The 25,504-nt window shown below is 37.0% G+C and overlaps 1 protein-coding gene across 1 annotated transcript; it reads left to right on the top strand.

Moving 5' to 3' along the window:
- The first annotated feature begins 664 nt into the window (after positions 1-664).
- Positions 665-2,157, top strand: LOC138883562 (uncharacterized). The gene is made up of 4 exons (XM_070164256.1): positions 665-916; positions 973-1,905; positions 2,000-2,057; positions 2,099-2,157. Exons 1-4 carry the CDS (start codon positions 665-667, stop codon positions 2,155-2,157), a joined length of 1,302 nt encoding a protein of 433 aa, XP_070020357.1.
- The last annotated feature ends 23,347 nt before the right edge of the window (positions 2,158-25,504 follow it).

Below are 25,504 nucleotides of genomic sequence, written 5' to 3'. Positions count from 1 at the left end.
AGTGACAGTGACAATAAGAGTGGTAATGAATCAGGAAACATAAGTGGCAACATGAAAGCAAGAAAGGATAACAAGAGGGTAATATATAACCCAAAATGGGAAAAGGTGGTTTGACAACTTAACATGGTCTTTGAAAATGTATATAAGTTTAGGGAAGCTGTCACCAGGTATGCAATAGAAAGAGGTTGTGAGCTGGTGAAGATAATAAATGATAAAAATAGAGTTAGAGTGAAATGCAAAACTAGTGGATGCCCTTGGTTGTTATTTGCAAGCAGAGAGCCCAAATCTGTTGATTTCATTATCAAAACTTATAATCCTAGGCATAACTGCAACAAGACCAACACCAATTCAATGTGCAATACCAAGTATCTTGCAAAGTACTATAGAAGTAGGATAATTTCACAGCCATGCATAAAGGGTTGGGAGATGCAAGATTTGGCAAGGGAGGATTTGGGTTTATATGTTGGGAAAAAAATTTGTTTGAAGGCTAGGAAACAAGTATTGAAAGAAGTTATGGGTGATCATGTGAAAGGGGTTTGGCAGGATTTATAATTATAGAGATGTGCTCCTTCAATCAAATCCAGGGAATACATGTGAGGTAAAAGTGACAGATTCTGAAGATGGGAAAAAATTATTTCACTCCTTCTACATTTGCTTTGCAACAATGAAAAGGGGATTTATTGAAGGATGTAGAAAATGTATTGGGTTAGATGGTTGTTTCTTGAAGGGAATATCTAAGGGACAGCTACTTGTTACTATTGCAAAGGATGGGAACAACCAAATATTTCCAATAACATGGGCTGTAGTTGAGACAGAAAGTAAAGACACATGGTGTTGGTTTATAAGGATATTGAAGTCTGATTTTGAGATCAATGATGAAGGAGAAGAATTGACAATCATTAGTGATATGCAAAAGGTACTATCTTATTTAAGCTAATAATATCCTTTTTACTAACAATGTCTTTTTTACAGGGTTTATATTCAGTAGTTCAAGAATATCTTCCTGAATGTGAGCATAGAATGTCTGCAAGACATATTCTAGCTAACTGGCAGCAGAAATGGAAGGGTATTGAGAGAAGAAATGGGTTTTGGAGCTGTGCAAGATTAACTTATGAAGTTGAACTTAAATCAAAGTTGGACAAACTAAGTAAGTTAGGTCACAAGATTTGTGAAGACTTGGTAAACTACAATCCTGAGAAATGGAGCAAAGCAATGGTTAGAACTTCTTCCAAGTGTGACAGTGTGGATAATAACATGGCTGAAAGCTTCAATGCTTGGGTTTTGGGTCCTAGGCACAAGACAATTATTAGCATACTTGAAGAAATTAGGATAAAGGTAATGAATAGGTTCACTAGAGTGAGGGCATTTGCAGATACTTGGAATGAAGCCATATCACCAATGGCAATGATGGTGTTGGTTACAAATGTGGAGAAGTCTATGAGGTGCACAATACACTGGAATGGTGATTTTGGGTATGAAGTTAAGGGGGCTACAGGGATTAAACACATTGTCAAGTTAACTGAGGAAGTGTGTAGTTGCAGAGCTTGGCAACTAAAAAGGATACCTTGTGCACATGGTGTGGCTGCAATTCATCACAAGAGACTTAATCCACTTGACTTCATTTCTGAGTGGTACAATAAAGAGACCTCCCTAAAAGTTTATTCTCATTTCATACAGTCAGTACCATGCATGGAGATGTGGCCTGAGTCAACAAATGCAAAGGTTGAACCATCTCCTGTTAGAACAATGCCTGGAAGGCCAACAAAAAAAAAGAAGAAAGAAGGTTGGGGAGATAAAAACAGTGGCAAGCTTACAGAGAGGGGAATATCAATGAGTTGCTCAATTTGTAAGTCAACAGCTTATAACAGAAGAAGATGTCCAAATAAACCTCAAAGCACTTCAGAGGTACTTTCTGTTTTTTTTTGCAATGTTTTTGCATCTGTCAGCTGTTACTATTTTTGATTGTTTCTACTTCATGTTTGTGACTGCCTCCTGTTAGAAACTGCTTTATGTTATAACAGAAACTGGTTGTTTGGGAATGTTTGGGACTGCTGAATGTTTTTTCTGCTGATTTTGAGACTGATGAATGTTGTTTCAGCTGAATTTTCGTTTCTGCTGAATGTTTGGGACTGTCTGCTGAATGTTTGGGACTGTTGAATGTTGTTTCTGCTGAATTTGAGACTGCTGAATTTTAGTTCTGCCTCCTGTTATTTTCTGTTGAATTTTAGTTCTGCTGAATGTTAGTTTCTGCTGAATTTTAGCTTAAGTTAGCTGTTATTTTATGTTTCTGTTATAGCATTGTATTAGTTGTTATATATAAGTTAGTTGTTAGCTTAAGTTAGCTGTTATTTTCTGTTTCTGTTATAGCATTGTATTAGCTGTTAGTTTCTGCTGAATTTTAGCTTAAGTTGGGATTGTTTCTATATGTGCAAAGGGAGTGGCTCAATCACAAAAATCAACCTCTAAAAAGAAATCAAAGGCTGACTCCCAAGCATCTACTAGTAAGAAGAATGCTAAAGCTAAGGGTGGTAAAGGAAGAAGTAATAACAACTTGGTGCAGAAGTCACAAAACTCAGATGTGCAACAATCTCAAGTTTCAGATGTCCAGCATTCTCAAGTTTCAGATGTGCAACAATCTCAAGCAAGCAAAAGAGATGCTCTTAATGCATTTAAGAGGCCAAGAATAGTGGGACATGGAGTATTTGTTAGCAAAAGTGGCTATACATGTGTTGAGGTAATTAGCAGTTTGGTTGCTAGTTTTGAGGTTGCAAGTTAAACTCTATTATCTGATATCTGATTTTTTTAACTTAATTTTCAGCAAGGGAGGCCTGTTAGTAGGGTAATCGACAATGGAAGGAACAATGGAGGAGTTGAAAGTTCAGCTGTAGTGACTGGTGATCTTGGTTATAAACCAAGTAAATGCCTGAAATGGAAGGGAAAGCAAGCAATCAAAACTAGACAACTTCAACATAGAAGTGCTTTACTACAGTATTTAAGGACAAAATCACCAAAAGCTAATGAAAAAACTGGAGATGTTTGAGCTTCAACACTACTTTATTGGGTATTGTTGTATGCGGATACTCTAATTGTGTTTTGAATAATATTTTTGTGGTGAAAGTTATGAAACTAGTTGTTTAAATGTTGTTTTACTTCAATGCACCTTATGGGATGTAATGTAAAATTAGTCAATTGTAGGCCTTTTGAGCTCTATGATACATGCTGGCAAGAAACTTGTTTTACTTCCCTTCTATTTAGAACAGATAGTTGGTTCCTTTTGGTATTTGCTTTTTTGTACTGCAGCAATCAAGGAATGACAGGATATAATACTTGAAGCAGTATAATTGAGTCAGTTTTAAATGAAGCGAAAAAAGCAACAATACACATTGAAACATATACTAATAATATTTCTAGCATTTCAAACAAAAGCAACAACCAAGTTTCAGATTACACTTCCTAGGATTTGAAACAAAAGCAACAACCAAGTTTCAGATTACACTTCCTAGCATTTGAAACAAAAGCAACAACCAAGTTTCAGATTACAAAACACTTCCTAGCATTTGAACAACCAAAAATACACATTGAAACATATACTAATAATAAGCAACATCTTCAAATTTTTGTTCTCCTTCAATTCAGCCTCAAGTTCCATTTTATCCTTTTGTAAGCCAAGAATTATTACTTTCGATTGGCCAGGAAATTCCGGATCATACCACTGGAAAAATCCACAAGCCACACGATCCTTAGCCTGAAAATTCTAACCAAACCATTCAAATGAAAAAGCAAAATTTAGCCATATTAAATCACATAAATATGATGATTTGCAAGATAATTACCCCATAGTACTTGCATCCAAAAAAACGTCTTCCCGGGTTAGCATTTGTCATTGATGTTCTCAAAAAAGCGGGCTGCCCACAACCACAAAACACATTAAACCTCGTGACTTTTTTACAATGGGTGTTCTTCTTTCAAATTAATTTGGGTAACAATGAAGGATGAATAAAATGAGAAAGATAAAAAATAAACTCGATAAATAGAGAGAGAAATTCAAATGGATTAAGATGAAGAAAGAGATAAAAAGGGTGAAGAAATGATGAAGAAAGGTGAAGAAATGGTGAAAAAAGGTGAAGAAATGGAGAAGATGGTGTAATATAAAGAAAAAGGGAATAAAATATAAGTTTTTTAAAAAATGGGCGAATTAGCCGTTATTGAAGCTGCCAGGTGGGCCCTGTTTCATTCTAATTTTCAATGTTCACGCGCTCTTGCTGTGATGACCCAAAATGTCATCATTAAATTAAATAATCATCTCGGTGTTTTAAAACCTTGAAAAGCGGTATCAATAATTTCTCGACTTGCGTGCGTAGTCCGTATAAATTTCCGGAAGGTTTTTATGTGAAAAATGGATTAAATTGTGAACTAGAGCTTTAAAACTCAACTGAGTTGACTTCGGTCAACATTTTGAGCAAACGAATCCGGATAAAAATTTTGACCATTCCAGTAGTTCCGTATTGTGATTTGGGACTTGGTCATATGCCCGAAATCGAATTTAGAGGTCCCTAGATCAAATTATCGCAATTTAACGGAATCTAGAAATCTAACGCTAAAGATTTCTTAAGTTTGACCGGAGATTTGACTTTTGAGAAAAAGATCCCGGAATGGAATTTTGATGATTCCAATAGTTTCGTATGGCGATTTTGGACTTAGGAGCATGTTCGAATTTGGATTTGGAAGTCCGTAGGACAATTCAACGCATTTTGGCGAAAGTTGGAAAATAGAAGATTTTTGGAAATGTTTGACCGAGAGTTAACTTTTTGATATCGGGGTCGGAATCTAGTTTTGAAATTTTTTACAGCTTCGTTATGCCATTTATGACTTGTGCTCAAAATTTGAAGTCAATCGGACTTGATTTGATAGGTTTTTGCATCGAATATAGAAGTTGGACGTTCTTAGTTTCATTAGGCTTGAATTGGGGTGTGGTTCACGGTTTTAGCATTATTTGATGCGATTTGAGGTTTCGACTAAGTCTGTATCATGTTTTAAGACTTGTTTATGCATTTTGTCGAGGTCCCGAGGGCCTCGGGCGGATTTTGGAAGGTTAACGGATATAAAAAGGCTGCTGCAATTTTCTGGGCAGTTTCTACATTTTTCGCACGTGTGAACAGTGGCCGCACCTGCGTGAATAATATCCGTGTACATTACAAATAAACAGTATTCGTGTACAGTACCCATGAACAATACCCCGTAAATAGTACCTATAAACAGTGCCCCGTGAACAGTACCGTGAACAGTCGTGAACAATACCTGAAATTTTCTGGACGGAATGTTAAGTTTTGAAAATGGGACATTTTTACCAAATTGGAGCTCGAGGAGAGGCAATTTTTGGGAGATTTTCAATACAAAGGGGTAAGTGTTCTTAACTTAATTTTGGTTAGATTACCCGAACCTATTACTAGTTTTGACATTAAATCTGTGAATTTAGTTGGAAGAGTTTGAAAACCCTCTCGGATAGATTTGAGAATTTGAGGGTCGAAATATTATCGAAATTTAGTAATTTTGGTATGATTAGACTCGGGGTTGGATAAGGTTTCATATTTCACAACTTCCGTCGAATTCCGAGACGTGGGCCCTACAGGCGAATTTTTAGTGCAATTTCGGATTTTTAATGAAAAATGTAGAATTCCATATGGAATTAATTCCTATAATTTTTATTGACTGAATCGAATTATTGTGGCTAGATTCGAGGCATTCGGAGGTCGATTTGAGAGGAAAATGCATTGCGGAGTAGGATTTTGCTCGGATTGAGGTAAGTAACGGTTTATAAATCCGGTCCTGAGGGATGAAACCCCAGACATCGTGTCGTATGGCTATTTTGGAGGTGACGCACATGCTAGGTGACGAGCGTGTGGCCGTGCACCGTCGGGATTGTTACTTGGTCCATCCCGTGAGACTGTGGAATCAATTGGCCTACTGTTTAATATATGTTTCCTCTGTTTTTCATGGAAATTGACTGTACTTCATGTTAGAAATCATGTTTAGGCTTTATGTGATCATTGTTGAGACATGCGAAGTCGTGTACTTGCTGAATTAGCTGCTAAATTGTTGTTTTGTACTCAGTCATAGCTTTTCTTGCTTTTTATACCTCCGTCTCTTACTATTCATTGTTGATATATGATATTACTTATGTTTGGGCCGTTTTTATGATTTCTGAGAGCCCGAGAGACTGGAGAGATTGATGCCTGAGTAAGGCCGAGGGCCTAGTTGTGAGATATTGATACTATAGCACGTGAGTTGTCCGTGCAACATGTGAGTTGTCCGTGCGGATCCAGATAATGATACTATAGCACGTGAATTGTCCGTACAACACGTGAGTTGTTCGTGCGGATCCACATATTGATACTATAGCACGTGAGTTGTCCGTACAGCACGTGAGTTGTCCGTGCGGATCCAGATATTGATACTATAGCACGTGAGTTGTCCCTGCGGATCCAGATATTGATACTATAGCACGTGAGTTGCCCGTGCAGCACGTGAGTTGTCCGTACGGATCGAGATATTATATTATAGCACGTGAGTTGTCCGTACAACACGTGATTTGTCCGTACAGATTATAGCGCTTGGGCTGAAGGAGCCCTTCCAGGAGTTTGCACACCCCCAATGAGCGCATGTATATGATAGCACGTGAGTTGTCCGTGCAGTTTATAGCGCTTGGGCTGAAGAATCCCCTCCGGAGTCTGCACATCCTCAGTGAGCGCAGGTACTTATTGAGTATGATTATTGAGGGCTGAGAGCTGAGTGATTGAGCTGTTGAGATGAGCTGAGTGGCTGTTGCCTTGAGAGGCCATATTTGTTTTCAGTTATTTGCTACACTTAGTTGTTATTTGTCCTTGTCGTACATATTTCTAGAATATTTGATATCTGGTTTATTTGAGACGCACTGATGAGATTTAAACTGTTAAATTGAAAGTATGACTACTCTTATTTGAAAGGTATTGAGATAACTATATTTGCATAGATCGTCACTACTTCTCAGTTCCTTATTTATTTCTATTACTTACTGAGTTGGTGTACTTACGTTACCCCTTGTACCTCGTGGACAGATCTAGACACTTCTGGTCACAGCGGTTGCTGATTGAGGAGTCAGACTCAGGAGACTATTGAGGTAGCTTCATGGCATTCGCTGACCTTGACTCTCCTTTCCTTTCATATTCTATTGTTCTATATTTTCAGACAGCGTTTTATCAGTCGGATGTTGTTATCATTTAGATGCTCATGCACTCAGTGACACCAGGTTTTGGGGATGGATTGTTTAGTACTTTTGGAGTTATATTCTGTTCTAAAAGGTTTTATTTAATATTAACTGCTTCCGCCTTTATTTAAAAATTCCACTGTGTTGAGATGTTGAGTTGAGGATTGCCTTGTACCACGATAGGCGCCATCACGATAGGTGAGATTTTGGGTCGTGACAAGTTGGTATCAGAGCACTAGGTTACATAGGTCTCACGAGTCATGAGCAGGTTTAGTAGAGTCTTGCGGATCGGTACAGAGATATCTGTACTTATCTTCGAGAGGCTGCAGAACCCTTTAGGAAATTCCACATTCTTGAATTCTTATCATGCTACATTGATTAAACTTGAAGCGTAGTTCCTTGAATTCCTTCTACGCATTCGTGTGCGCACATAAGCGCTCGGTATTTGCTGTGCATCGACAGTTTGTGATTCCTTGGATGAGGTGCAAGATGTGATTTCTGTGTGTGATGTTTGGCCAGTCTGGAGGACTTGAGGCCAGGTTTTGTCTGTGGCTTGAGTACTGAGATTTTGATTGTGTGAGCACGTGCATTTGGGACTTATATGTCTTTTTGTGTCCTTATTGGTGGGATTGTGACTGGATGAATAGGGGTGAGTATGATTTGATTGCGAGATGTGTTCAAATTGTTCAAATGTGACGGGAAGAGTTTGTTGAGGATGTAGCAAGGATTATTAAGTGTTTGACTTTTGTCTTGAGTTGGCATATGGCCTCAAGCTATGGGTGTGTTAAAGGACCTCTCATGTAGTTTAGTAGTGAAGCGGAGTAAATCTTTGTGTGGTGTTATGAGTTCAGACTCAGAGGGGGGTTTAGTGATTGTATAATAGTTATGATTATGGAAGAGTATAGAGAGATACCCGTTTGAGGTTAAACAAGTGGATTATCTACTGCATGATGTTCTGAAGTTTGTGTGATCCTTATGTTGTTGGTTGGCAGTCCTCTCTTACCAGTGAAATATACATGTTGCAATTTGAGTTTGGATCGCTTATAAGAGTGGGATTGACTGTTACAAGGGTGAATGCGAGATTTGCAAATGGTTTGAGGAATTAGATGTGTTGTGTTGCATTAGCTTATGAAGGATTTAGCTTAATCTCATCCATTTGGGGCAGCTCAACCAGTTATTATGGCACGGGCCGATGACAGACCTGCCTTGTCTTTTGAGGCTTTGCTGAGATTGGACAAGTTTACCAAGCTATTTCTAGTCCATTTCAGTGGTACACCTTTTGAAGACCCACATGATTTTCTCAACTATTGCTATGAAGTATTGTAGAACATGGGAATAGTTGAAAGCAATGGGGGTTGAATTTACTGTGTTTCGGATGACGGGTTCCGCCAAGAGGTGGTGGAAAGATTACGTATTTACTAGACCTGTTATGGTTCTATTTGAAGATGCGAACGCATTGAGAATATCACCCAGTGAATCATGTAGGGGTACAATGGACCTTGGCGTCTGGTTGATTTATATGAGTTACAAAGGTCAACATTGTGGATTATTGGACGTTGTGACCCATGACTTCGCGCCAAATGGGGATGTCTACTAACAATGAATGGATCGAATGGTCATATGTTATATCAGTCTTGACCTGATTTGTATATATACATATATGGTACTGAAAGGCTCCCCAATAATTTACACATATTTAAGGCTTGAGACATGCAGGGGATAAGATTAGGACTTGAGGTATGTCTGCCTCCTTAATAATCCAATACTTTAGTTTCAAAGGTGTTAGGAAAAAAACAACTTTACATTTACAGAAGGTTTGCTCAGTGTGGAAGTCAAGGTTGCAGATTTTGGGGTGCTTCAGAGAAAGTACAGTGGTTGACGATCTTCTGGACTATGTAGTTCGTGCCAAGATTTATCTTGATGGAGCTATACTTTTGTAATTATTGTGCATAATTAGGGGAAAAAGTTACCCCAAAGAAGAATCGAATAGTATATGAATAAGTAGGTTAGCTCAGCAGTGTTGAGTCAACATAGTAAAAGAAGAAATTAGTCGCCGGTGTTTGTGGCAAGCCTATGAATAGGGCAGACTAGCTAATGCAACATCACCTACTCGGCTCAGTTCTAAGAAATGTTTTTGAAGGCGTTTGTCTCCCGGATTCTCTGTAATATGTGGTATATGTGGTCTAAATGGTTGTGTCAGGTCACCATAACAGTGTCAGAATATGTCATCAGGTTCAATAAGTTAGCCATCATACTCCTACTTTGGTTCCTAATCTAGAGAGAGTCCACAGACTCATTAAAGGACTCAATTATGATCTTGAAATTTAGTAAAACCCGGGAAACTACAGGTTGATGCTTCATTTTGGCTAGTGGTAGAAATTGCCAAAATGTTAGAATGTGTTCTGGATGAGGAAAAGAGGAAGATAAGAAGACCAAGAGGTCTCAAGGTTTTAAAGGATTCAACGAATTCTACTCTACAACTACAAATCATTATGATAGGGGCTCGGCCAGCCGGCCAGCCCAGTCAATATATCTGATTACTCGGGGTGCTCCACAAAGTTCTTTTAATGCACCACTGCCACGAGGTTCGTATAATGGTTATTCCAGTTATCTAGCATAGACTCAGTATGAGCAGCCGAACCCTCAAAGGGATTGTTATGAATGTGGTAGTACTAGGCACATCATGGGAAAATTGTCCTAGACTTGGGAGAAACATATTTTGTAAAAGCACTCAGGCTACGTGCCCCATTACAGTTACTACTCCACTTACATGACCAAAAAGAGATAGGGTCAGGATGTTAGAGGTGGAGGTGAGACTCCTAGAGGTGGAGACCAAGTCATTGATATATTTTCTATGGTATGGCTGAGGTCGTAACACCAGATGGTATCGTTACAAGTACAGTCTCGAATTATTATAAAGTAACAATTTTGTTAACTTGATTCGGTTCTGAGTATCGAGGCAAGTCCTTCTATTGTGCTCCACTTATGAGTGAAATTCGTAATTCTGAAATCTACTTATGTGAATACTCCTATTGGGAGATTCGATGGAGATAACTATGTCTATCATTATGTGTTGTGATTTTGTTAAACAAAAAATTATTCCAAAAAAGAAAATGGAATGTTCCAATTTGGCACGATGTGCATATTACCTCTGGTACAGAGTTGAGGACGAGATCCTCGTATTTTATATAATGTGAAATATCTAACTCGGGCTACAAGCTGCGGTAGATATTATATAAGGACGAGGTCCTTGTGGTGAAAAAATATTATGTGTTTAAATGCTCCCTTTGTGAAATCAAAATTTGTACTATAGTACTTATAGGGAGTCATGCCTATTGGACTTATCTGCAAAAAAATCTTGTATGAATATCTTTGTGCATAGTTTGCCAGGTTTGTATTGTAATTATTGAGTTTCAGACTGCGAGCTGAGTGCCCGAGGATGTAAATTGTTACTCGTTAATTCGGGTAAGTAATTATGAGATCTTCATGCCTTATTGTTAGTAAACTGGAGGTTTAAAACGAGATTTTGTTAACATAAGGTTAATTGGCGATGTTGTAATCTATCATGAACAAATATTAAGACCAGAGATGTGGTTATGGTCATACATATGATGCGTTTTATGTCAAGATATCATTGTGATAATATCATGCTTGTAATGCGGAGGTTAGTGTTATTGATATATACCTTGTGGTTCTTTGCTGGGTTGTGGACATATTGTTAGGAGTTGTTGTGGTGTTACTCTGACAGGTGGATAGTACCAATTACAGGGGAGACTCTGCCGAAATTTCTGAAAAATTTGGGAGTTAGAAAAATTTGGGATATTGAGATGTGCAAAGAAAGAGATAAGTTACATTATGTGTTTGAAGACGGACTCTACTTCTCATTTAAGGACGAATAACACTAAGTGGGGGAGAATGTAACACCCCGTATTTGATGGGTGCATAGGCACGAGTTGCTATATCCAGTCGAGACTAATATCGTGTGTTGATGTGAAAATCGGACCTTTCGGGAAATGATTGGAGTGTAAGAAATTTGGTCGTAAAGTTTACAAATATGGATAAAGGAAATAATCTTGATTGAAATAGTATTGTCAAACTTATATTGAATGCGGTAATGTGGGATCAACCGTGAATATTTGTGTAAAAGTAAAATCATCAATTTGGTAACTTGAGAATAATTCTTAGTACGTTCGAGTACGAACGTTTGTTTTAGAGGTGGAGAATGTGATGACCCAAAATGTCATCTTTAAATTAAATAATTATCTCGGTATTTTAAAACCTTGAAAAGCGGTATCAATAACTCCTTGACTTGAGTGCGCAGTCCGTATAAATTTCGGAAGGGTTTTATGTGAAAAATGGATTAAATTGTGAACTAGAGCTTTAAAACTCAACTGAGTTGACTTCGGTCAATATTTTGAGCAAACGAACCCGGATAAAAGTATTGACCATTCCTGTAGTTCCGTATTGTGATTTGGGACTTGGTCATATGCCCGAAATCGAATTTGGAGGTCTCTATATCAAATTATCGCAATTTAACGGAATCTAGAAATCTAACGCTAAAGATTTCTTAAGTTTGACTGGAGCTTTGACTTTTGAGAAAAAGATCACGGAATGGAATTTTGATGATTCCAATAGTTTTGTATGGTGATTTTGAACTTAGGAGCATGTTCGGATTTGGATTTGGAAGTCCGTAGGACAATTCAGCGCATTTTGGCGAAAGTTGGAAAATAGAAGATTTTTAGAAAAGTTTGACTGAGAGTTGACTTTTTGATATCGGGGTCGGAATTCAGTTTTGAAATTTTTTACAGCTTTGTTATGTCATTTATGACTTGTGTTCAAAATTTGAAGTCAATCGGACTTGATTTGATAGGTTTTTGCATCGAATATAGAAGTTGGACGTTCTTAGTTTCATTAGGCTGGAATTGGGGTGTGGTTCACGGTTTTAGCATTATTTGATGCGATTTGAGGTTTCGACTAAGTCCGTATCATGTTTTAGGACTTGTTGATGCACTTTGTCGAGGTCCTGAGGGCCTCGGGGGGATTTCGGAAGGTTAACGGATATAAAAAGGCTACTGAAATTTTCTGGGCAGTTTTTGCATTTTTCGCACGTGTGAATAGTGACCGCACCTGCGTGAACAGTATCCGTGTACAGTGCACATAAATAGTATCCGTGTACAGTACCCTTGAAGAGTACCCCCGTAAGCAGTACCGTGAACAATACCCGAAATTTTCTGGACAGAATGTTAAGTTTTGAAAATGGGACATTTTTACCAAATTGGAGCTCGGAGAGAGGCAATTTTCGGGAGATTTTCAGTGTAAACAAAGGGGTAAGTGTTCTTAACTTAATTTTGGTTAGATTACCCGAATCTATTAGTAGTTTTGGCATTAAATCTGTGAATTTAGTTGGAAGAGTTTGAAAACCCTCTCAGATAGATTTGAGGATTTGAGGGTCGAAATATTATCGAAATTTAGTAATTTTGGTATGGTTAGACTCGAGGTTGGATGAGGTTTCATATTTTGCAACTTTTATCGAATTCCGAGATGTGGGCCTTACAGGCGAATTTTTAGTGCAATTTCTGATTTTTAATGAAAAATGTAGAATTCCATATGGAATTAATTCCTATAATTTTTATTGACTGAATCGAATTATTGTGGCTATATTCGAGTCATTCGGAGGTCGATTTGTGAGGAAAAGGCATTGCGCAGTAGGATTTTGCTCGAATTGAGGTAAGTAACGGTTATAAATCTGGTCCTGAGGGTATGAAACCCCGGACATTGTGTCGTATGACTATTTTGGAGGCGACGCACATGCTAGGTGACAGGCTTGTGGGCGTGCACCGTAGGGATTGTGACTTGGTCCATCCCGTGAGACTGTGGAATCAATTGGCCTACTGTTTAATATATGTTTCCTCTGTTTTTCATGGAAATTGATTGTACTTCATGTTTAGGCCTTATGTGATCATTGTTGAGACCTGCGAGGTCGTGTACTTGTTGAATTAGCTGCTAAATTGTTGTTTTGTACTCAGTCATAGCTTTTCTTGCTTTTTATACCTCCGTCTCTTACTATTCATTGTTGATATATGATATTACTTATGTTTGGGCCATTTTTATGATTTCTGAGAGCCCGAGAGACTGGAGAGATTGATGCCTGAGTAAGGCCAAGGGCCTAGTTGTGAGATATTGATACTATAGCACGTGAGTTGTCTGTGCAGCACGTGAGTTTTCCGTGCAGCACGTGAGTTGTCTGTGCGGATCCAGATATTGATACTATAGCATGTGAGTTGTCCGTGCAGCACGTGAGTTGTCTGTGCGGATCCAGATATTGATACTATAGCACGTGAATTGTCCGTGCAACACTTGAGTTGTTCGTGCGGATCCAGATATTGATACTATAGCACATGAGTTGTCCGTGCGGATCCAAATATTGATAATATAGCACGTGAGTTGTCCGTACAACACGTGAGTTGTCCGTGCGGATTCAGATATTGATACTATAGCACGTGAGTTGTCCGTGCAGCACGTGAGTTGTCCGTGTGGATCCAGATATTATATTATAGCACGTGAGTTGTCCGTGCAACACGTGAGTTGTCCGTGCAGATTATAGCGCTTGGGCTGAAGGAGCCCCTCTAGGAGTCTGCACACCCCCCAGTGAGCGCAGGTATATGATAGCACGTGAGTTATCCGTGCAGTTTATAGCGCTTGGGTTGAAGGAGCCCTTCCAGAGTCTGCATACCCCCAGTGAGCGCAGGTACCTATTGAGTATGATTATTGAGGACTGAGAGCCGAGTGATTGAGTTGTTGAGATGAGCTGAGTGACTGTTGCCTTGAGAGGCCATATTTGTTTTCAGTTATTTGTTACACTTAGTTGCTATTTGTCCCTGTTGTACATATTTCTGGAATATTTGATATCTGGTTTATTTGAGGCACAGATGAGATTTAAACTGTTAAATTGAAAGTATGACTACTCTAATTTGAAAGTTATTGAGATAACTGTATTTGCATAGCTCGTCACTACTTCTCAGTTCCTTATTTATTTCTGTTACTTACTGAGTTGGTGTACTCACATTACCCCCCGTACCTCGTGGATAGATCTAGACACTTCTGGTCACGGCGGTTGCTGATTGAGGAGTCAGACTCAGGAGACTATTGAGGTAGCTGCATAGCGTTCGCTGACCTTGACTCTCCTTTCCTTTCATATTCTATAGTTCTATATTTTCAGACAGTGTTTTATCAGTCGGGCGTTGTTATCATTTAGATGCTTATGCACTCAGTGACACCGGGTTTTGGGGATGGATTGTTTAGTACTTTTGGAGTTATATTCTGTTTTAAATTTTTTTATTTAATATTAACTGCTTCCGCCTTTATTTAAAAGTTCCACTGTGTTGAGATGTTGAGTTGAGGATTGTCTTGTACCACAATAGGCGCCATCACGACAGGTGAGATTTTGGGTTGTGACACTTGCGCAACTGATTTCACACAATATGCCACATAAGTGACGAGGGGGTTTAATTACAAAGAGAGATATAGTTCAAGGGGTTTCCAGGGATACTCAATAGTTTAGGTATGAAACTTACAAAAATCGTATAGTTTAGGCGGGTCTAAGGGTATTAACTCCTTTTTTTTTTCTAAGTTCGGAAATTTGGTCTCTTTGGATCGGAAAAGATTTTAAGGAAAAAAGAGAGAATTTTCTTTTATTTTCTTTCTTTAAGCATGTACCTAGTTAAATTTAATTTAGTTAAACATGAAATTTGAAAATTTCTTTAATTTTGGCCTTTTTTTCCTATTGCACAATCTAAAGGTCTCTAATTGTATTCATTTTATGGAGATACAGGTTTTAGACACACTTGGTGAAATGTTTGGTGTATAGAAGTTTTTTAATAAAATAATCACAAGTTACGAGTAATAATCACAACTTACGGTATAAGATAATATATTGTCGGTGTATTAAATTAGATAAAACAATACCGAAATTTATACCATAACTATTTAATCCAATCCTCCGACCAAACGAGTTCTTAAATTTTTGCTATACATGAACAAAATATCATCAATAGGTCCCAAAAATAATCGTTTATAAAATGAACTTTAAACATACCTATTATAAAACATGAAACAAAGCGAATTAAGTTTGAGTGCTATCAAGAGATGTAAGAAATATCAATTATCCCTTAATTTTTAATAATAATTTTCATTTCTTAGTCCTGAAAATGAAATTACCTTTGATACAAGTACTAATTATTTTCTTTGTTACATATACTCGAATAATAGCCTGTTTGGCCAAACTTCTAAAATCAACTTATTTTAAGAAGTGTTATTCTCAAAAGTACTTTTAAAAAAATGTGCTTTTGATGAGAAGCAGTTTGTGTTTGGCTAATAAATTTGAAAATCACTTTTGAGCAGTAATTAGTGTTTGGCCAAGCTTTTGAAAACAGCTTCTAAGAGTCTGTTTGGCCAAGCTGTCAAAAACTACTTATTTTGAAAAGCGCTTTTATTCAAAAGTTCTTTATGAAACAGTATTTTTGCAAAATAAGTAGTTTGTGCTTGGCTGATGCGTTTGAGTAGTGCTTTTTCAAGCTCATTGTATTTGGCCAATCTTTTAAAAAAGTACTTTTAATTATCAAATTACAAAAAAGAACAGTAATGGTTCAATTTGCGATTAGTATTATTTAGAAAAGAAAAATAAATTTAAACATTTTTAGAAAAGAATTCCATTAAAATATAAAATGTAAATAAAAATATAAATTAAAACTCTCATTAATATAATATAGTTATTCCAAAACAATAATATTGAGTGTTTAGTATTACTTATTATTTACATGATAATTTAAATATGTCAAAATACATTATTTATATAAATTTAAAATCTACTCTTAGGAATAGGAGAAAGAGAATAAAAATGTAATTAAAATAAAAAAAAGAATAATTGTATTGCAGAAATAAAATAAAAGGAAAAGGAAAAGAAAAATTAAATTAATGAGGGATAATTTGAAAATATAAATTTATTGTAAGGTTATTTTTGTCTTGAATAAATTAACTTTCTTCTTCTGCTGCTGCTCAAAAGTACTTTTTCATTTTGGCCAAACACCTTAAATTTTTCAAAAAGTGTTTTTTTTACCAAAAAAGTACTTTTGGCATCCTATAAGCTTGGCCAAACAGGCTCTAAGTATATTTTTCTCAAAAGTGCTTCTCAAAAATATGTTTTTGGAGAGAAGCTACTTTTTTCTGCTTCTCAAAAACTGCTTCTGCTTCTCCTCTAAAGCACTTTTTGTCCTTTCAAAAATTTGGCCAAATACCTCAATTTTTGGCCAAAAGTGCTTCTGGCTAAAAAAAACACTTTGGCCCAAAAAAAGCTTGGCCAAACGGGCTATAAGTAAACATGAATGACAAGAAAAAGGAAATACTCCAACAATGTTTAAATTGTTATAAAACAATAAAAGTAGAAGAACAATATTGCAGAGAAAGAGAGAGAGAGAGAGAATCTTATTGAATATTGGGATAAATTACAATGGAATAGAACCCTCTATTTATAGGAAAATAATGACTTAGTCATCAAGTAATAATCCCTAGAATCTCTCTAAATATAGACATTCACCATAAATAGAATTCTATTTATAACACTCCCCCTTGAATTTCTATACAGATAATGTGCCTCGTTAAAACCTTAACTAGAATAAAACCCAGTGGAAAAAAATTATAAAGAAGGTAAAAGAGTACACATATTTAACAATATGCCTTTTTGTTGCCCCATTAAAAACTTGCAAGAAAAATCCAGTGGGACAAAACCTTATAACGGAAAAAGAGTGCAACGCGCATTAGCTCCCCCTGATGAGAGCATCAATTCACATCCTTGAGCTTTCGCGTTTCAATCTTATGCACCATATTCAAAAGATCGTTGGTAGATATTTGATAAACAAACCAACCATATTAACTTCAACGAATTTGTTTCACCTTGAAATCATCATCCTTGATAGATGTATTGTCTTCATATGATCTTGTTGGAATCATCATTTCAATATATTCACATAGGAGTGAAAACTCTTGCTATCATATTATCATGCTTAGAGTTATAGCAAGATACATATGTGCACAAATTGCATTTAGGATATGGTATTTCAGGATCAAGAATTGTATATGCTTTAAGCGATTTAAATCCTTCAAAGATTGTCATATAAGTTAAGTCATATAATAGACATTAATTAGATGCATATCAAGTTTTCATGTCATGCTAGGCAAATAAGATTTCGAAAAGTGATTGCACATACCTTTGACTTTATACTTTCAAGTATTTGAACTACGTGTTCAAAACTACATGTCTTTCGTATGAAACCAATTCTATTCGAAATTGTTTCTCTATACTTAAGATCCTCATATATATTTAGCGTTATTATAGATGTCGTCGATAAACATTTTATATAGGTTCCAACCTCCTTATTTTTCATAAAGACATAACATAGAGATCTCTTCATTCTCATATTCAGGTACCTGAATATCTCATGAGATTTTATGAAGTTTTATGTCATATGATCTTCTAGATCACTTGTCTCATTTATTATCATCATTTGCTCATCTTCTTTATCAAGAAGTTTATTTGAAACTGATCTGTCTATACGCTTTAAGCGTACCACAAACTTTGTCCTTCTAGGACTTATTCTAATAGGAGCATTTGCAGTGAGAATATAATTACTTTCTTTGGGTCAGCAAATGCATCCGACATGCTTTGCAATATATCGCAGATGAATTATCTTTTATGAACTTCAAGTTCATATTATCTTATTTGAGGATCTAGATGTACACATGAAAATTTATTACACGTAACTTTTTCTCAGCTGTTTATCTTGTCTCCCCCTCATGTTAGAAAAACTAACTTGCTTCCTCAATTTTAAAAATCCATCTTTGTGTGTTATGGTGTTAATCAAAATATACACCGCACATCAATAATAATAATATGAAAATATTTGGTTCCTAACCCCGAACCACTTGTGAGGGGAGAAAATAATATACTTTCGTATATAACGTATATCAAACCGATATACAAGATTTTGTTCTCATAATCAATTGTGTAACTATTAAGTGGAGGCATTCAATAAATCACTTTTCTAAACCAATTGTGATGTAAACCAACTTATCAAGATGAACTATCTTGAATAAAAAATCTGAAAATTATGCTCTAAATTAAATTATTGAGCAAGTTACCTCGAAAACACCAGGTTGCGAGTTAATACTAATTGCACATGTAACCATCTCATATATGCATCTTATGTGGTATACATGGCAGGTGAATGAGCCCATATTCACTTTTAATATTTCCAGCATTCATGGGATTCAATCCCAATTTTAGTTGGTCTATTAATTAAATAAGAACAAACAATATAAGAGAATTTGTAAAGAACTTTCTAGTTCTTTAATATTTACCCATGTGAATTCTCTTTTATTTTTGCACATCATGGCTAAATTAATTATGCTAACGGGATAAATTACCAAAATTGATAAACTTCAGGTTTACACCATGACGTGTGCAATTATCAATAAACTTCAAGTTTATTATGATATGGGTTTGTATATCAATAAACTTCTACTTTATTGTTGCATTCTTTTATTTATGTAGTACAAATTGGAGAATAAAGCGGGTAGCTCTTCACATACATATTACCCCGCTACAAGTTGTAAAGATATTAGACCTTTCATTTATTTATAGTCTCAATATAATCAACCGCTTTCGCGTATACTTTGAAAAGTGAATAAGTTTCTTTGAGACTTACTACAACACAATACTTTATTGGTAATCAATTGTGTTTCTCAAAAATAGTATAATTGGCTCTTGCAGAGTTCTCAATTAATTTTATAATACCACATATTCATCAACATCCATATGGTAAATATCTCTTTGAAGAAGGAAGTTATACCATTATGGTTATGGTCAAAATAATATGCAAGATCTGTTTCTTGCATTATCGTTGTCTTTAATAATCACAATGCCAAAATATTTTGGCGTATAATAAGTACGTGACCAATGCCCATTTATGCCATAATAATGACATTATTTTCTTATTCCCCCTCAAACCTCATTCTTGAGGTGAGTGTGGTATATTCACTACCACTAGCACGTTTATATTCTTCCAAGAATGAATATGTATTCATAAATCACATGTTGTCACTTCACATCATGAATGAGCAATAGTCATGTATATGTGCTTTACCAAATCTCATGTCAAATCGATGACAAACATTAATTTCACAAAGTGAAGGAGAATTTTGAGAATCCTTATTCTTCTCATTACCATAATGATGACGATTATAATTTCGTCTATTACCATGTCCACATCTATTGATACATTCATAGTAATAATTTTGTCTTATTTCAGACTTATCACATATTGCTATCATATTCTCTTAAGGGAATAAGAATGAAGCAAATTCAATGGGACGGGTTTTCAATTCTTTGCCCACAATTATACATGAATTTGATCATGGCAAGACATAGAAATTTTACCATTTTGGATGGTTATAATTTCTTTCAAACTCCATTAGAGTTACAATCAAAATTTATCATCTTTGATTGTATTTAAAATCAAATTATAAAATGTCAAGAATTTGAAAGAGAAAAGTAAAATACTTACCTTAAATCCATAATTTAATCATGAAGGAAGTTCATGGAACAATTGATAATCATTATGCTCAATACCAAAGCCTCTACTCAATTGGTTCGAGTCTAGTGCTGATAACGTGTTATAAAACAATAAAAGTAAAAGAACAATATTGCAGAGAAAGAGAGAGGGAATTCTTATTGAATTTTGGGATGAATTACAATGGAATAGAACCCTCTATTTATATGGAAATAATGACTTAGTAACCAAGTAATAATCCCTAAAATTCTATTTATAACATAAATTATATTATACGGAAAAATGCCTAAAATACTATATGAAATAGGACGGGCTAACCCTCCGTTAAAAGTTAGTCTCTATTCTACCCTTGCCGTCAACAAATGGGCTCGTATATGCCCTCCATCACTAACGGAAGACCCATAAAGCCACGTGGAATATATGTGAGGGCAAGTTAGACCTAGTTCGAATTGTACAGGGGCATATATGAGTCAGTTATAATAGTCATTTATCAAACACTTCACAACTCCATATTAGTTTACTTAGACACCTATTTGACAACACCAAACTAATAATCACAGCAAATAAACTAAGTCATAGACACAAATATTCAAATGAACGTTAATGACTTCACTAAATCCTAATAGCTCAAAGGGGTCGAATCTGTAACGACCCGACCGATCGTTTTGAACTTTTGCACTTTGATCACCAGTTCCCGGGCATGACTTGCCCCGTGTAACGTATTATGACTGATATAGATCGTTGGTTTTGGTTTTCAGGAAAAATCGAAATGAATTTGTGACCCATAGGAACAAGAATCATCGAATTCTGAGTTCGTATGATGGAGTTAGAGCCTTTTTAGTGAAAAGAAAAGCTGTTGCAATTTTCTAGGCAGTTTCTGCATTTTTCGCACGTGTGAACAGTGACCGCACCTGCGTGAACAATATCCGTGTACAGTACCACGTACAGTAAACATGAACAGTATCCGTGTACAGTACCCGTGTACAGTACATATGAACAGTACCCCATGAATAGTGTAGTGAACAGTACCACATGAACAGTACCCAAACGCGTGGACAGTGCCCCCGACATTTTCTAGGCAGATTCTAAAGTTCTGAAAATGGGACTCGTCCCATTTTCCATTTTTATCAAATTGGAGCTCGGGGAGAGGCAATTTTCGGGAGATTTTCAGAGAAAACAACGGGGTAAGTGTTCTTAACTTAATTTTGGTTAGATTACCCGAATCTATTACTAGTTTTGGCATTTAATTGGTGATTTTAGTTGGGAAAATCTTGAAAACCCTCTTGGTTTAATTTGAAGATTTGAGGGTCGAGTTGATGTCGGATTTTAGTAAAATTGGTATGGTTGGAACCGTGGTTGGATGAGGTTTCATATTCCGTAATTTTTGTCAAGTTCTGAGACGTGGGCCCCACAGGCGAATTTTGAGTGCAATTTCGGATTTTTAATGGAAAATGTAGAATTTCATATGGAATTAATTCCTATAATTTTTATTAACTGAATCGAATTATTGTGGCTAGATTCGAGGCATTCGGAGGTCGATTTGAGAGACAAAGGCATCGCGAGCTAGAAGATTAGCCGGTTCGAGGTAAGTAATGATTGTAAATACTGTCCCGAGGGTTTGAAACCCCGGATTATACGTCGTTGTGTTACTTTGAGGTGACTTGCACACTGGATGACAAGCGTGGGGTAGAGCACCGCTGGGGCTTGTGACCTAGTCCATCCCAAACGAATATTTTAATACGTATTTGATAGTTAATTGTTTGACATTATTATATTTTTGGGTTGTATGCCATGTTTGGGGCCTTGTGCCGACTTGTTGAGACCCTTAGGGGTATTTTTACTATCTTTCCTCACTCTATTTTTTTGAAAGCATATTCTCAGTCATGTTTTACCTGTTTATTGCTCAAATTTGGCTTTATCACTATATTCTTAACATGTGGAAATTGTTTTGGGCTTAGTTCCCTGTTTTACTAAGATAGACCGAGGGTCTGATTGTGAGATTGATGACTGAGATACACTGACAGTCTGATGGTGAGGTTAATGACTGAGAGAGGCCGAGGGCCTAGTTGTGAGGATTATATATCTATGGATCGGGCTGCACGCCGCATCAATGTATATATATATGTATATATATATGTATATGGATCGGGCTGCATGCCGCAGCGATACTTATATGGATCGGGCTGCGCGCCGTAGCAATATAGTGCTTGGGCTGTAGGAGCCCCTCCGGAGTCTACACATCCCCAGTAAGCGCAATCGACTATTTATATGGATCGGGCTGTGCGCCATAGCGATGCATGGATCGGGCTGCACGCCGCAGCGGTTACTTTGATTTCAGTTATTGTGAGAGATATACGGATCGAGCTACACGCTGCAACGGTTACTATATAGTACCAATTGAGCGTGAATGCTGAGTGCGAGTACTGATTGATAAGAGTTGAGTCACGAGTGACAGAGAGGCTATCCCGAGGGGCGATAGATATATACATGCATAAGAGTGGTGTTTTGCCTGAGAGGCCTGTTTATGTACTTATTGATTTCACTCCTCTTAAAATTAGTTTCTATCGAATATGTTGATTTATTGACTGTTTTCACTCATCTTTATATTGAGCCGCTGTCGGAAAGTTGCACAAATGTTTTAAAACAACTTTTATTTAAACTTGGGTTTATGAGATGTTCAGAAATTAATCACTGATTTGACATTGGTTATTTCCATTGAGATTTTCAAGTTATGAAGTGGTTGTGATTACTGTTTTGCTCGAGGGGCTGTTTTACGAACTATGCTTTGCCCGAGGGGCTGAATATGACTTTAATCTCTATTATTATTTTAAATGGTATTGAACCCCTACTGAAACTGTTGGAAGGTATTTCAAAGATGATTTTTACTAAAAGCTGGATTTTAAAAGGGAAGATTGACTCGTATTATGATTTGAAGGCCTGTTGTGTTTATTGAGCCTAATGTGAATGTGGATTCATTGTTTCCTACTGCTCAGCCTTTATTTACTCTTATTACTTACTGGGTTGGAGTACTCACATTACTCCCTGCACCTCGTGTGCAGATTCAGGTATATCGGAATCCGGTAGCGGGTGTTGATAGCTCAGCCGCGGAGTCATCAGAGTTAGCAAGGTGGATGCATGACGTTCACAGCACTGCTTCCTTCCCCTCATTGTTGTTACTGTATTGAGTACATTTTTAGACTTTTGTTGTATTCAGACCTTGATAGTTGCTTATGACTAGTGACACCCCGATGTCGGGCTGGTATTTTATTCCGCAATGTTATTCCTGGATTTTATTATGAAACATTGTTTAATTTAAAGACTTTAAAATGAATCTTAATGCTTAAAGGGTTAAGGTGAGTGTTGTGTCGGCTGGCCTTGTCTCCACGAGAGGCGCCATCATGACCGGGTCGGTTTGGGGTCGTGACAAGTTGGTATCAGAGCCTAGGTTACATAGGTCTCACAAGTCATGAGCAGGTTTAGTAGAGTCTCGCGGATCGGTACGGAGACGTCTGTATTTATCCTCGAGAGGCTGCAGAACCTTTAGGAAAACTTCACATTCTTGAATTCTTATCGTGCGTCCTTTGATTCAGCTTGAAATGTAACTCTTTGAATTCCTTCCACACGTTCATATGCGTGCATGAGCGCTTATCAGATGTGCCTTGATGGCTTGTGATTCCCTGATCGAGGGGTGAGATGTGATCTCTGTGAGTTTGATGTTGGGCCAGTATGGAGGACTTGAGGCCGAATATTTGCCTATGGCTTGAGCACCGAGGTGCTGATTGTGTGAGCAAGTATTTTTGAACTTATATGTTCGGTAATGTCCCTATTAGTGGGAGTGATGGCTGGATAACTATATGATGAGTATGTTAGTACTGCGGGATGTATCCATCTTGATTTGAGGTATAGCCCCGAGTTATGGGTGTGCAAAGAGTCTTTTCATGTGTCCTAGTTGGGAGTGAAGCAAATTTCATGTTGTGGTATGAGTTCAGACTCAGGAAGACTAAGTGACTGCGTAATGGTTATGACGGTGGAAGGTATACATAAATGTTAGTTTAAGGCGAAGAAGGTGGGTGATCTCATGCGAAGTGTTCTGAGGATGTACGATCCTTATGTGTCTAATAGATTTGCGAGTGAAGGATATGTGTTGCAATTTAAATTGGGTCGCTTAGTGAGTGGGTGTAACTGTTGCGAGAGTGGAATGCGAGATTTGCAGAAGAGTTAAAATTCTAGATGATCTGTGTTTTCACAAGCTTATAAAAGATTTGAGTTTAATCTCATTATGTTATCATGGAATCAATAAAGTATAATCGTTATGAGTTATTGAGCGTGTGTTGATCTATGGCTTCAAGCCAAGTGGGGGAGTCCGCTATTGAATAGTTGATTGCACGGTTATGTGCTCTAATGGTTCCAGTTTAAGGCGTATTTGTGAATTAGTTATGGCTCGAGTAAAGGAAATTTCAATAAAGGTTATGTTATGCTTTATGGGTGTACGAGAATCGGGGAATGACTTGAGTTGTGGTTGGTAAGGAATGCTCGGTGCATAGGGCAGGAAGTCGCTTGGTTATATTGAAATGAGGTCACATTCTGCAGTGTCGGAGTGCAAATGAAGCACATGTTGTTCGGTTCGTTTAATCAATCTAACTACGATTTGAGTAGAGTGGATACCTCTAGAGAATGGTCCTATTGTGTTCCAAATTTTACATGCAATAATTGGAGGCTTTCAAGTTATACTTATGGATAGAAACTGAGTTTTCCTTGGAAGACGTCAAGACTTGTGGTGTTTTCTATATTAATTGTGGGATTCTATGTATTAGTATTAGGAGGTAACAGATTTAGATCCGCAGGAAGTTCTTCAGAGTGAAATATTTCGAATGTGGTGCTTTTGGGAATATTTAAGAGAGTATTCAACGGCTTATGAGTCTTAGACAGTGTGGTTTTATGCTTGGGTCTCGTGTGGTAATCATGGGTTGAGAAATTCGAGGTAATGATTTCTTTCAGGTATTTTGCGGCGATGCTCTTAGGTTTTGATGACTTCTTAGCTTGATCGAGTTAGAAGGATTCAATCCTGACATGTCTGATTTGTGTAAAGGGAACTCGGAGAGTTCTTGATGGTTTTACCGCGGTTTGGGAATGTATATTTTCTGTGAACATGGGATGTATAGTGATTTTCCTTCTAGATGGGACCAATGGAAGGTTCGTGACTAGTGAATATGTAGTTGATTGTGGCACGGAAAGAGATTTTAAATTTCTCATATTTATCATAGGATGACATGTTATATGTGGTATGTTGTGTAGGGCGGGGATTGGCATATGTAAGGTCGCAATTCAGCTTTGAAAGGAAGGTCATAAATTCTTAGACAGCACAGGCAGTTTCAGATAACTAGGTAAATGATATTACTAAATGGTGTGTCTTGATAACGGTATGCACTTCAGAAAGAGGGAAATGTGGTTGAGTTAATAATACATCATAGGTATTGCGGTTGTGGACTGTGAGAAAATAGCTAAGGTTGGTCAGAGGGTAGTATGTGCTATGATTCAGTCGTTGTGAACCTTCGGAGGATTATTTATTTGTTGTGTGTGACTAGACTTGATGTATAGTCCATCGGTAGACCTATGTGGATGTGTGTTCTAGCTCGAG

Source organism: Nicotiana sylvestris, chromosome 12 (assembly GCF_000393655.2).
Source record: "Nicotiana sylvestris chromosome 12, ASM39365v2, whole genome shotgun sequence".
Taxonomy (NCBI): domain Eukaryota; kingdom Viridiplantae; phylum Streptophyta; class Magnoliopsida; order Solanales; family Solanaceae; genus Nicotiana; species Nicotiana sylvestris.
The sequence above is the reverse complement of the archived record's forward strand: the minus strand, read 5'-3'. Positions and strand labels throughout refer to the sequence as shown.